The sequence below is a fragment of the Agelaius phoeniceus genome (assembly GCF_051311805.1).
Source record: "Agelaius phoeniceus isolate bAgePho1 chromosome W unlocalized genomic scaffold, bAgePho1.hap1 SUPER_W_unloc_2, whole genome shotgun sequence".
Taxonomy (NCBI): Eukaryota; Metazoa; Chordata; class Aves; order Passeriformes; family Icteridae; genus Agelaius; species Agelaius phoeniceus.
This window is the reverse complement of record NW_027509867.1, coordinates 6,532,554-6,546,168: the sequence shown is the minus strand read 5'-3', so window position 1 is coordinate 6,546,168 and position 13,615 is coordinate 6,532,554. Positions and strand designations below refer to the sequence as shown.

General features: G+C 53.1%; 1 protein-coding gene across 1 annotated transcript; it reads left to right on the top strand.

The window, feature by feature from the left end:
• The first annotated feature begins 12,461 nt into the window (after positions 1 to 12,461).
• On the top strand, positions 12,462 to 13,394 carry LOC143692685 (olfactory receptor 14J1-like). Its single transcript, XM_077172929.1, has one exon. The coding sequence runs from the start codon at positions 12,462 to 12,464 to the stop codon at positions 13,392 to 13,394; it is 933 nt and encodes a 310-aa protein (XP_077029044.1).
• The last annotated feature ends 221 nt before the right edge of the window (positions 13,395 to 13,615 follow it).

Sequence of the window (13,615 nt, the reverse complement as noted above, 5' to 3'; positions counted from 1 at the left end):
CTGTGGGGACAGAGCCCTGAGGGGCGGCAAGGGAGCATGGCAGCAGGCTTGGGGGCTGACGTGCCAGGGCTGGAAAAGGCAGCAGCCAGAGGGCCCTGGAACTCTCTGTTGGTCAGACACCTTGGCCAGGCGGTACAGGGTGATGGGCTGGGGAGGCCTGAGCCCTCTGGGCAGGTGGGCCCCATACCTGTCACAGGACGGGGCCACACGCAGCAGTGTCACGACTGCATCACCCGGGTGTGCTTTGGTGAGAGTCAGCAGGGCCTCATCCAGCCTGTGCTCGGCAGAATCATTGGCCAGGAGCCATCGGTGAATGTACCTCACCATGGTGGGCACCTGGAGAAGGCACGGGGAGACTGGGAAAGCTGCCAGAGGGAGCAATGTCCCCACCGTCCCCAGAGAATGCTTCCCTTGCCAGCGCACTGCCATGGCCTCAAAGGGTCCCAGGGACCAACAGGCCTGGCTGGGGAAGCCACGGGACTCATCGGGGAATTGAAGCCTGGCCCCAGGCTGCTCACTTGTTCTGGCCTGGCAGCACCCTTCTCCAGGAGCAAATCCAGCAGGGCAGCACTGGTCTCATGATTGAGGAGCTCGGAGTGAGCTCTGAGCCCAGTGCCCATGGTGCTGATCTCTTCCTGCCGAATGCTCCGGATGAAGTTGCAAACGAGCTGTAGGAGAAGGGCAGGAAGCCGGGGATGTTGCATGGAGTGCTGCACACACGGTGCTGGGCTGAGCAGGGACAGCAGGCCCAGCCCAGGTGGGGGTGGCTGCAGGTACCTGTGCTGTGCTGCGGAAGCGGCCACGGCTGGATTCCTGCCCTTGTGTGCGCTCCAGGGCTGCATCTGGCAAAGAGCGAGCGCAGCCAGAGCTGAGGGGCTGCGGGAGAGGCCGGAGAACACAGCCCAGCCCTGCACTGCCCAGGCAGGGAGAGCCCCGGGATGCTCCAGGGGGATGGAGCACGGCCACTGCGGGGTGTCTGCCCGGCCCCTCTTCCGTCCTGTCCCTGGGCATTTCCCCAGGGGATGGGATGGGATGGGATGGGATGGGATGGGATGGGATGGGATGGGATGGGATGGGATGGGATGGGATGGGATGGGATGGGATGGGATGGGGCCAAGTTGGCTGCAGGCTCCAGCCCTGCAGCCCAGCTATGCCACTCACCCTCCTGCGGTGGATGGACGGGCACCGCCTCGGTCCCCTGTGCTGGGGCAGCTCCAGGGCCTTCGTCCTCTTCCTTCTGATCCAGCCAGACCACCTTGCGCACTCTCGGCGCTCTCTGCTCCATGTTTGTGACTGGAGCGCGGCCCAGCAGCGAACCCAGCCGGTGCCGCTCCTGCAGGGCCTCCTGCGCCTTCCCTGCGGGCGGGACGCGGCTGTCAGAGCTCGGGCCGGGGCCAGCAACGGCCCCCGAGCGCCCCTCAGCCGCCCCGGGCCGGCCATGCCCAGGCGTTCGCTCCTTGGAACGCGGCACGGGAGGCTCGGGGCCGGCGGCCGCGCTGTCGAGCAGCGGAGCTCGGGCCGGGGAAGCCGCAGCGGAGGCGGCGGGAGCAGCCGCGCCGCCTGTGTCCTCTGCGGGCCCCGGGAGGAGCCGGGGCCGGGGCCGGGGCCGGGGCCGGGGCCGGGGCCGGGGCCGGGGTCGGGGCCGGGACTGGACCCTGCGTCGGGGCCGGGCTCGGGCCAGGCGGAGCCGAAGGGCGGCGAAGCCGCCCCCGTACAAGGCACTGACGCCCGCCCAGCAGCGCCACCGCCAGTACGGCCAGAGCCGGGCGGAGGCGAGAGCGCGGCGGGACGGGCGGGGCCGGGCACGGGGCAGCCCCGCCCGGGGCCGGGGGCGGGCCGGGGGCATGGCCCGGCCCGGCAGGGGAGAGGGAGGCGGGGAGAGGAGAGGGACGCCGGGCAAGGGACCCCGAGAGAAGGGTGCCCGACCGAGGGAAAGGGAGAGACAGAGAAAGAAAAAGATAAAGAGAAAGAAAGAAAGAAAGTTCTAAAATATCTGTTTTTCTGGTGTCGCTGCTGCTGCTGTCGCTGCTGCTGCTGTCGCTGCTGCTGCCGCCGCTGCTGCTGCCGCCGCTGCCGCCGCTGCAACTGAAGCACCGGGGCCGTTCGTCCCCGTGTCCGTTCCCCGCTCGCCCCACGAGCCCCACGTTCGAGCCCCGCGCGCCCCGGGCACAGCCCCTGAGTCTGTCCAAACACGGCAACTTTGCAGCGGTGAGCCCAGATGCAGAGCCCTGACTCCTGCACACTGGCACAGCAATCCCCTCGCTTGCTGCTCTGCATTGGCCTGGCTGAGGGTCAAACACTGTCGGGCCACCTTCCCTTGCTGTAGGATTCCTACCTGACCCAAGCACTGCACTTACATCTCCAGTGTTGCCTTCCAGTAAAACCAGGGGAAGGAAAACTCTGTGAGGCTCATGGTTATTTTTGAGTGTCTAAAAATCACTAAGTCACCGATCCTAGAGGTGAAGTGCATCTGGAATTCCTGGGATGGAGAAGTAGTGCAACATGGAAAAGGGGAGCATAGAAATAAATAGAGGAAAAGATCTTGGATTGTTTCTTTCATTTTCATTTCCCTTCTGGAAAGCTGTTTCAGTTTTCCAGGAATCTTCTCCTGTCTCTCTTCCCAAGAATGTCTCCTGGAGAACAAGGTCAAGCTTCTGTCACAAGATTTGCCAGCAGGAAATTATGCCACTGGTGAAATTTTCATGATGACTGTTTGTGCTGGCTTAGGGCAAATTTGGGGAGGAAACCTCCAAAAGGGATCCGTCTAGAAAGGAAGTTCAAGCAGCCCCTCCCCCTACTAGTTCAGGAAAAGACTTCCCTCGAGAAAAGTGCAAAAACCCCAGTTTATTTAACAAGTAAAGTATTCAGAAGCATGAAAAATGAATAATATTAAATGAAACCTCTGACAGTGCTGAAGAGATGGCAAATTCAGAAAGTCCTTTTTGTGGGGTGTAGTTGGCTCACTCGGTCTCTTCTAAGTCCCTCTGGTGCTGGAATGCAGCATCCCAGAGCTCGGTGGGCCACAGGTGTGAGCTGCTGGTATTTTTCTGGGTTTTCAGTCCAGAGCAGGTTTAAACAATTCCAAGAAAAAGGAAAGTCACAGTCCCAGGAACTTCTCTGCCTAAGCTAGCTAAAACCAAATTGCTGGACCTGGGCTGTGAAGGCATCGGGAAATTTCCAAATCTGGGCACTGGCGGTCCCAGCAAACACCAGATCTGGATGGTGCTGGAGCCAGAACCTGCAGATTTCCAAATTTTGGCTTTCTGTGCCAGCAAATCACTGGACTTGGGCTCTGCCAGCACCAGGAAGTTTTCAGATCTGGGCACTGGCGCTGCCAGCAAACACCAGATCTCGGTGGTGTCATTGCCAGTGACAGAAATCTGCTGGATTTGGGCTCTCCTGGCACCGGGAAATTTCCAAATCTGGGCACTGGCGCAGCAAACACAAGATGTGGGTGGTGCCAGAGCCAGTAGCAGAAAGTTGCCAGGTTTTGGATTTCTGTGCCAGTAAATTGCTGCTGCACTTGGGCTGTGTCAGAATAGGGAAATTTCCAGATGTGGGCACTGGCAGTGCCAGCAAACACCAGTGAAACCTTCTGGTCCTCGTCCAGACCATTGACCAGTGGTTTCCCTGAGAACCAGCTCTGGCCACTTTACAGACAGAGACTGCTTTCATCTGGTGCTCTGGAAACAGAACTTTAATGAAGGCAAACACAACAAACAGGACGGCGTGCACGGTAGAGAGAGCAAAGCAGAAAAAAGCCTGGGTCCAGGGTCTAGCAGGGATATTTATCCATTTATTTATGGGGAGGGGTTAAGGTGGGATCTGAGGGAAGGATCCAAGAGGAAGGAGGGATTAAGAATATTACACTTTTTGCAGTAAAAAGTAACCAATGGTAGCAAAGAGAACTCAGAACTTTCTAGTAACAATCTGCATAACTGAACAAGAGGATTATGGGCGGGAGCTCCTGCTGACCCTGACTAAAGAGGGTTTTCCCAGGGCCTTAAGCCGAGGTCTCCCTCTTCTTTTAAACCAACCCCAGCACACCTGATCTGGGCAGTGCTGAGTTTTGGCCTTCTTTGCCAGACAATTGCTGCATTTGGGTTGTGGTGGCACAGGGAAATTGCCAGATCTGGGCACTGGCGGTGCCAGCTAACCGCAGATCTGGGTGGTGCCAGTGCTGACACCAGAAAATTGCCGGGTTTTGTCTTTCTGTGCCAGCAAACTGCTGGCCTTGGGCTGTGCTGCCACTGGGAAACTGCTGGATCTGAGCGCTGGCAGTGCCAGCAAACACCAGATCTGGGTGGGGCCAGCACCAGGTATTTGCAAGGTTTTGGCTTTCTTTGCCAGAAAATTACTCGACTCGGGATGTGCCGGCACCGGGAAAATCCCGCATCTGGGCACTGGTGGTGCCAGCAAACACCGGATCTTGGCATTGCCAATGACGGTAGCAGGGAATTGCCAGATTTTGGCTTTCTTTGCCAGAAAATTGCTGGACTTGGCTCTGCCAGAACAGGGAAATACCCAGATCTGAGCACTGGCAGTGGCAGCAAACACCAGGTCTGGGCGCCTGTATTGGCATCAGGAAATTGCCGGATTTTGGCTTTCTGTGCCAGCAAATTGCTGGACTTGGGCTGTGCCAGCCCTGGGAAATTTCCGGATCTGGGCACTTGCTCAGCAAACACCAGATCTGGGTGGTGTGTTGTAGTGTGTTTTTATACTTTGTAATAATTTTGTAATAGTTTTGGGTTTGAATCCCCGTATTTTTTCCAAATGGTTCATCCCAGATGGTACCCCCCTCCCTTTACCTGTGTAATCCCTTTCCCTTGCTGAGATCATCCCCAAATCCCCACCCTGGCTCTCTGTCAATCACTCAGCATCCCATCCCCTCCATCCAGAAGCTTCATTCCAGGATGTCGAGTGATCAGCCAGAGGCCAGGGGTCAGCCCCCCAAGCCCTGCCCCATACGCTGTCCTAAATGTCCATTCCCCAGTACCCATCCCTTAGGGTCACTTCTTGGTTAGTAAAATGTTATCTACTTTGGGTTTCCACCTCCCTTTAAATGTAACCTTGGCACATCTCCCGGGGCTCTTGGCAGGAGGCCCCTGAGGTGTAGGGGCTCCTTTGGGACTCCTAGAATAAAACCTTGGATTAACCCCTGCTAAGAGTCAGCCCTTTATCTTCTACCGATGTCTCTGGTGTCTCTTGTGCTGCACAGGCCACCAGCCCAGGTGCCCTCAGTACCCTTGGGGCACAGAGAGTGTCTCCCTGCTGTCGGCTGTGTCGGGGCTGCCCCCGGTGTCTGCCGACTCGGGACTGGCCCAGGGTTCCTGAGAGGCTCCAGAGGGACAGAGACAGCGCCCGTATAGGTAAACTGAATCGCCCTGGGAGTTTGGAGGTAATTACAAATGGGCCCGAAGGTGAGAATTTTGGTGTCACGTATGAAGAACAAGAAGCAGTGACACGGGCTGAAGAGGCTCCTCCATGTAACCAACTGCCCCCAGAGGAAACGCACTACGCTCTTTTCACTGACGGTTCCTGTCGCATCGTAGGGATGAACCGGAAGTGGAAAGCAGCCATATGGAGCCCCACATGACAGGTCACAGAGGCCACTGAAGGAGAAGGTGGATCAAGCCAACTTGCAGAACTCAAAGCCATTCAGCTGGCCCTGGACATTGTAGGAATAGAGAAGTGGCCAAAGCTCTACCTCTACACTGATTCATGGATGGTAGCCAATGCTCTGTGGGGATGGCTGGAGAGGTGGAAAAAGGCTAACTGGCAGCATAGAGGAAAACCAATTTGGGCTGCTGATGAGTGGAAAGATATTGCTACCAGGGTAGGGAGGCTACCTGTGAAGGTCCGCCATGTAGATGCCCATGTCGCCAAGAGTAGAGCCAATGAGGAGCACCAAAAAAATGAGCAGGTAGACCAGGTAGCAAAGATAGGGGTGTCAAAGATAGACCTAGATTGGCAACATGAAGGAGATTTATTCCTAGCTCGATGGGCCCATGATGCCTCAGGCCATCAGGGCAGAGATGCCACCTAGAAGTGGGCAAGAGACCGAGGGGTGGATTTAAGCATGGACAGTATTTCTCAGGTTATCCATGACTGTGAGACGTGTGCTGCCATCAAGCAGGCCAAGCGAGTGAAGCCCCTATGGTATGGTGGGCAGGGGTCCAAGTACAAGTATGGGGAGGCCTGGCAGATTGACTCCATCACACTGCCCCAGACACGCCAGGGCAAGCGCTACGTGCTGACCATGGTGGAAGCCACCACTGGATGGTTGGAAACCCACCCTGTGCCTCACACCACTGCCCAGAACACCATCCTGGGCCTGGAAAAGCAAATACTGTGGAGACATGGCACCCCTGAGAGGATTGAGTCAGACAATGGGACTCATTTCAAGAACAGCCTTATCAACACCTGGGCTAGGGAACATGGCATTGAATGGGTGTACCATATCCCCTACCATGCACCAGCTGCAGGCAAAGTGGAGAGGTATAATGGACTACTAAAAACCCAGCTGAAAGCTTTGGGTGGGGGATCTTTCAAAAATTGGGAGCAGCATTTAGCAAAGGCCACCTGGTTAGTTAACACCCAAGGTTCCACCAACCATACAGGTCCTGCCCAGTCTGAGTCCCTGAATGTAACAGATGGAGATAAAGTCCCAGTGGTGCATGTCAGAGGTTTGTTAGGGAAGAGTGTGTGGATCAATTCTGCCTCGAGTACAGACAAACCCATTTGTGGGGTTGTCTTTGCTCAGGGACCAGGTTGCACATGGTGGATAATGCAAAGAGATGGAACAACACGATGTGTACCTCAGGGAGATCTGATTGTGGGGTGAGAATGATATGCAATATCACTGTTTGTTGGATGTTACTGCCATTGTCTGTACATTAAACCATACAGACATGAGACAGAAGGAAATGTGTAAGTGCTGAAGGTCTGGGCAAGTGGAAGATGGAGAAGGAAATGTGCAAGTGTGTTGAAGGTCTGAGCAAGTGAAAGATGGAGCTTTGAGTGAGTAAAGTGAAAGGGGTGAAATCCTGCAGCTCTGTAGTATAGGGCATGGATTCAGTGGTCCAGTGTGGGGATGTAATGAGGGCTGATGGGTATTGCTTGTAATTTTTGGGGAAACAGATGGAAATTTTGCGTGAATAAATGCATGATGTGTGGTAGTATGTTGATGATATGGGGATAAGGGGTGGAATGTCCTAGGGTGACATTATGATGCTTGTATCCCCATTCATGTGTTCTGTTTAAGCTGGATATTATGTTCTATGCCTTTGAGACTGGCTCTGAAGAGTGAAAGTTTTGTTTTGGTTTTCTTATCAGCCTGGCAGGACACAGAGACGGGCAGTACATAGTGCTGCTTTTGCTTTTTGCCTTCGCTTTTTGCGTTGCTCTCTCACTCTTGCTTCTGCTTCACTTCTGCTTGCTCTTGCTTCTGCTCATTAGCTAGTTTAGCTAAACAGTCCAAATTTCTTCCTGGACTGTTTCTCCTTTCCTTTTTGAACCATCTCGAACCTGCTCTGGACTGGGACCTGGGAACACCGAGCGTTTGCACCTTGTGGCCTGCAGCAGCTGCCCCAGCGCCAGAGGGACTGAGTGACCACCCCCAAGAGAGAATTTCTGAATTTGCCATCTTTTTCAGAGTGGTTCTATCCGGTATTGTTCATTTTGTGTGCTGGGGGTGCTGTGCCTGTTAAATAAACAGGTTCTTTCCACTTCTCTCCGAGGAACTCTTCCCGAACCGGCTGGGGGGAGGGGATGTGTGGGTTTGCTTTCTGGAGGGGCCCTCCTTTGGAGATTCTCTCCCAAATTTGCCCTAAACCAGGACACCCCAATATGGGATGGCAAACAGGATTGATTCAGACCTGAGAACTCATTTCACATCAAAGATATTGCAGAAAGTTGTTCAGGCCCTGGGAGTAAAATGGGAATTACACACTCCATGGCATCCACAGAGTTCTGGTCAGGTTGAGAGAATGAATCAAACTCTTAAAAGAGCTCTAGTTAAGATAATGATTGAAACCCAAATGTCATGGATAAAATGTCTCCCTTTTGGATTTATTAAGAATTAGAACCCAACCCCAGTCAGATCTGGGGGTGTCACCTATGAAATGATGTTTGGGTTTCCCTTCCTGACCTCACCCCAGAAGGCTGCCACCTATGAGGAAGGGGAAGCCAATGCCAAGAAATAAGTGATGTCTATAGCACAAACCTTAGAAGGGCTAAGACATAAAGGGGCAATTCCTCAAACTACCACCCTGGATTTCAGAATCCATAATATTAATCCTGGGGAATTGGATGATGATCACGTCATGGAGAGATCAGCCTCTAACTCCTCAGTGGGAAGGTCCCTTTCAGGCACTGCTCAGCACCGAATCGGCCGTGCGAGCTGCAGAGCGGGGATGGACTCATGGCAACAGAGTCAAAGGCCCAGGAGAAGAACCCAAAGAGTGGACTGTAACATCCAGGCTGGGTGAAACAAGATTGACTCTCAAGCAGAGACTGAGAGACAACCAGAAAAACACCAAGACGCCCAAAAAGCAGAGTCAACCTTCCACCAGCCAGCTCGAGAACTGTCTTCCTGTTTTCATGGGTGAGAATTACCAGCATCTGTTGAGGGGAAGTACACAAGGGACTGTAAAAGGCAATGGGACAGCTTCTTCAAGAAAATAAGACAAAGGAAGGAGGGCAAGACCGGGTTGGCCCCTTTGTTCACGACCAAGAAGGCTCCATAGCCCGGCTGTGGGTAGCAACCCCATGGGCATGGTAAGGTAGGCACAAAAGGCCATTCCAGACCTCTGTAATTCCTCAGTTGTCTTTTAATTCAACAGGGACTGGAGGGCAGGACTGAGTTGGCCTCTGTGCTCACCCCTAAGATGCACCAACTATGGGTAGCAGCCACACAGGCACGGTAGATGGGAGTCAAAGCCATACTGGACCTCTGGGATGCCCTTTTGCCCATTCCAAATAAGTGTGTCTAAGGAAAACCTGAGATTTTTTTCTCCTGTTCCCACTGTTCTTGCCCAAATCAACAGATGCTCGTATGACTCATTCAAGAGAGAGAGAAAATTTTTTACCTAACTGTTTGAGCAAAATGACTTATAGAAAAAGAAAAAGGGGGCTTGTTATACACGCGTAATCCTATGGTTGACTCTCACAATTAAGGGCTGGATATTAAATACATGTTAGGAGAAGTTTTGTAGCTGTATAGTTATCCTTCCCCTCCCCCTTGCATTGTTATCACAGGATGGCCTCAGTAGTGGGGGCATTTGGGAGGGTTGGCTTGTGACTATGGCAGCACCTGACTGTGGTGATGTTCACAGGGGTTCTTGGATGAGGGAAGAGATGAGAATGTTGACTCCATGTTTCAGAAGGTTTATTTATTATTTTATTATATATATTACATTAAAACTATACTAAAAGAATAGAAGAAAAGGTTTCATCAGAAGGCTAGCTAAGCTAAGAATAGAATGGAATGATAACAAAAGCTTCTGTCTCAAACAGAGAGTCCAAGCCAGCTGACCATGATTGGCCATTGATTGGAAACAACTCTCTGAGACCAATCACAGATCCACCTGTTGCATTCCACAGCAGCAGATAACCATTGTTTACATTTTGTTCCTGAGGCCTCTCAGCTTCTCAGGAGGAAAAATCCTAAAGAAAGGATTTTTCATGAAAAGATGTCTGCGACGCCTGACCTCCAATCAAGGTGTGAGACAGTGATCTCCACCACTGGACAGTGAAGAAGGAGTCGATTGACAAGACTTGGGAGGGGCCAGAGGTATAAAAGACAGAAGATCCATTTTGTAGATGAGCACATCCTGACTGAATCCTTTGCTTCTCGCACTGTGTTCTTTATTCCGTCTTTATTTTGTTCTTTATTCTGTGTTTCTTTATTCAGTCTTCTGTTGTGTTTTGATAAGATCTTGATATTTTAAATTTTTGAAAGTGAAAATGGTTTCTCACATGAGGTTGGGGAATGTGGGGCAAGGTTGTCCACACTGGGTCAACTCTCAAGGTAAAACTTCTCTGACATGGTGAGACCTCCTTAGGAGCGGCCCTACATCAATATAAATCACAGAAAGCTGCAATCAGCTCTTCTCTAAAGAGAACAGTAATAAAATACACTCTTGAAAAGAGGATTACTTATTTCTTGGAAGGTCATTGAAATATTTCTTCACAACTGTAAAAGGAAATCTGCCTAATAAACGCTCCAGAGCCGAGGGAAATCAAGGCAGAGCCATGGTGTGTCAGGGCTTGCTTGACCCTAATGAGCCTCATGGTGCATTTGGAGCTGAGCCCTGGAACCTCAGGGCCTGAGATTGCAGAAACTTTTCCAGGAGTCAAAGTCAGAGGAAAAACTCAGAGTGTCTCAAAGCATGAATGGGTCCCACTGAGGTCCATCCCCAACACAGGCTCCTCATGGACTCCTTGGGGGGGAGAATTGGAGGCCAGAATTGGAAAAAACACCTCTCAGAGATTCAGACTGGAAAGGAACATCCAAAGTACCTTAAAAACCTTGAGTATCTCAAAGTATTAATGAGGCCCACTGAGTGTCAGTACAAAGCTCTCAAGGGACTCATTAAAGCAGATAATTGGGGGCTGCAACTGCACAATCCTTCTCACAGAGTCTGTATCAAAAGGGAAACACCAAGTACCTTTAAATAACTGAAGGACCCTGAAGTATTAATGAGCCCCACTGAGTGTTGTTACTGACAAAGCCTCTCCAGGGACTAATTACAGCAGATAATTGGAGGCCATGATTGCACAAACCTCTCAGAGACTCCAAGGCAAAAGCCAAAGCCAAAGTCCTTTGAAAAAGCTGCAGTCCCTGCAGGGAGCATGAAGGAGCCCCCAGGGCCATTGCTGAGCAAGGCTCCCCAGGGACTCCTTGCAGCAGATCCTTGAGGCCACTGGGATGTGGGCTAGGGGGGGATGCTGAGGGCAGCACAAGGGGCTGACAGTGCCCAGCCTGGCTGGGGCTGTGCCAGGAGGCCCCAGGGCCTCAGGACAAGGTGTCTCCTCCCAGCCCTTGCTGGCACAGACCCTGCTGTGCCCCAGGGCACCAAGACTTGGCTTCTCTTTGTCCCCACCTGTCAGCACTGCCTGCAGTTCTCTGCTCTGCCTGGGGCCTGGGGACACTTGCTCAGTCGTGTCCCTCTCTGGGACCCATTAAAAGTCCAGGAAAGTTTGGAGTTGGATTCTGCCTTGGAGTTCTGGAGAGGTTTCTTCAGCTCCCTCTCAGGGCCTGATGTTCAGGGCCTGAGCACAAAGCCCCAGAGGCTGATTAAAGTCCTTGTGCTGTGTCTGTGCTGCTGAGCTGGGCTGGGCTCCTGGCCCAGAGGCAGCTCCTGCTCACCAAGAAGAGCTTCAAAAGCACATTTCTCTGGATGAGCAGCTCTTGTGCCAGCCCAGCAGGGCTGGGGCACTGCCTGCAGCCAGCCCGGGCACAGCCCAGAGGCACAGAGAGCTTCAATCAGTCAGGGCTGGGAAGGGGCTGAGAAGTGCCTGGGGCACAATCACTGCCAGCCCTTGGCACAGGAACCTCTGGCTGCAGGACAGTGCAGCTGCAGCTCCTGGAGCCATCTCCTGCAGCTGGAACATGCCAATGCCTGCAGAGCCTGTGAGTGCATTCTCTGCTTGTCTCTTGTGCAGAGCAGCCAGGGTTGCCCAGGGCTGTCCTGCAGAGCAGGGTCCTGCAGCCCAGGGCGCTGTGCTGGGGCAGGGACTCTGCTGCCTGCCAGGGACAGCTCTCAACCAGCCCTGGCAGCTGCTCCCAGCACTGGGGGACAAGATCTGGGTGGCAGGAGACAGCTGGTGAGGCTGGGAAGTGTTCTCCTTGTGTGGGGAGGATGCTGCATTGTTCAGGACTGCTCCCAGCATGACATTTAACTGCAGAACATTTCCAAGGAGATTATACAAGGAGCACAGCAAGGCAGGGGGTGCATAAAAGTGAAAATTCTGCTTTTTAATGTACTGCTCTGGGTTTCCTGGGTAGGATATGTACATAGATGTTCATCTCTCAGTTGAGGTCGAGAAAAATAAGTTTTTTTATCTCAGATCTTAATAAACCAAGCAGTGACAGAAATCAGCACGTGGCCCCTTAGAGGCAGCATCAGTGTTGCTGTTCCTTCCTCCTCAAGGTTCCTCTGACGTTGCCATCAGAGCCTGCAGAGCCAGAGCTGCCCCTGGGCAGTGCCTGAGCTGGGAGGGCTCTGCAGGGCAGAGCTGAGCCCCCAGGGCTGGGCTGGGCTCTGGCAGCACTGGCAGGGCCCAGCCCTGGGCACAGGGAAGCAGCTGCTGGCAGGGACAGCTCCAGGCAGCAGAGCCCTGGGCAGGCAGTGGGGGGAAAGTGCCCCCAGGCTGTGCTGGGATATTTCAAGTCCTCCCCAATCCCAACTATTCCATGATTACTTTTCTTACAGATCGTCATGCCAAAGCACCCACAAATGTCGCACAGCAGCTCCATCAGGCATTTCCTCCTGCTGGCATTGGCAGACACGCGGCAGCTGCAGCTCCTGCACTTCTGCCTCTTGCTGGGCATCTCCCTGGCTGCCCTCCTGGGCAACGGCCTCATCATCAGTGCCGTAGCCTGCGGCCACCACCTGCACACGCCCATGTTCTTCTTCCTGCTCAACCTGGCCCTCGCTGACCTGGGCTCCATCTGCACCACTGTCCCCAAAGCCATGCACAATTCCCTCTGGGACACCAGCAACATCTCCTACACTGCATGTGCTGCTCAGCTCTTTTGTTTTGTCTTTTTTTTTTCAGTAGCCTTTTGCATCCTGACCGTGATGTGCTACGACCGCTACGTGTCCATCTGCAAACCCCTGCACTACGGGACCCTCCTGGGCAGCAGAGCTTGTGCCCACATGGCAGCAGCTGCCTGGGCCAGTGCCTTTCTCAATGCTCTCGTGCACACGGCCAATACATTTTCCCTGCCCCTGTGCCATGGCAATGCCCTGGGCCAGTTCTTCTGTGAAATCCCTCAGATCCTCAAGCTCTCCTGCTCCAAATCCTACCTCAGGGAACTTGGGCTTCTTGCTGTTAGTGTGTGTTTAGCATTGTGTTGTTTTGTGTTCATTGTTTTCTCCTATGTGCAGATCTTCAGGGCTGTGCTGAGGATCCCCTCTGAGCAGGGACGGCACAAAGCCTTTTCCACCTGCCTCCCTCACCTGGTTGTGCTCTCTCTGTTAGTCAGCACTGCCATATTTGCCCACATAAAACCTCCCTCCATGTCCTCCCCATCGCTGGATCTGGCCCTGTCAGTTCTGTACTCCGTGGTCCCTCCAGCCCTGAACCCCCTCATCTACAGCCTGAGGAACCAGGAGCTCAAGGCTGCAGTGTGGAGACTGATGACTGGATGGTTTTGGAAACATTAAACTGCTGGAAAAATACTGCATATCACTTGTAATAAAAGTTATCTTTGATACTTCTTGTTTGTTTCATTTGGAAAGTACTTTGTATTTTAGTCTTTTAATCTTGTCCACAAATGAAGGTCATTGTTTCATTTCTCATTTTGTTTCTCTCCACCTTCCCTGTGGCCGCAGACTGTGTCAGTGAGGGTCTATGCTGTTGGTGTCTTTAAATGAACTAAAGGATG

Excerpts from the sequence above, each read along its gene's own strand:
- LOC143692685 (XM_077172929.1), top strand. The coding sequence starts at position 12,462 with ATGTCGCACAGCAGCTCCATCAGGCATTTCCTCCTGCTGGCATTGGCA.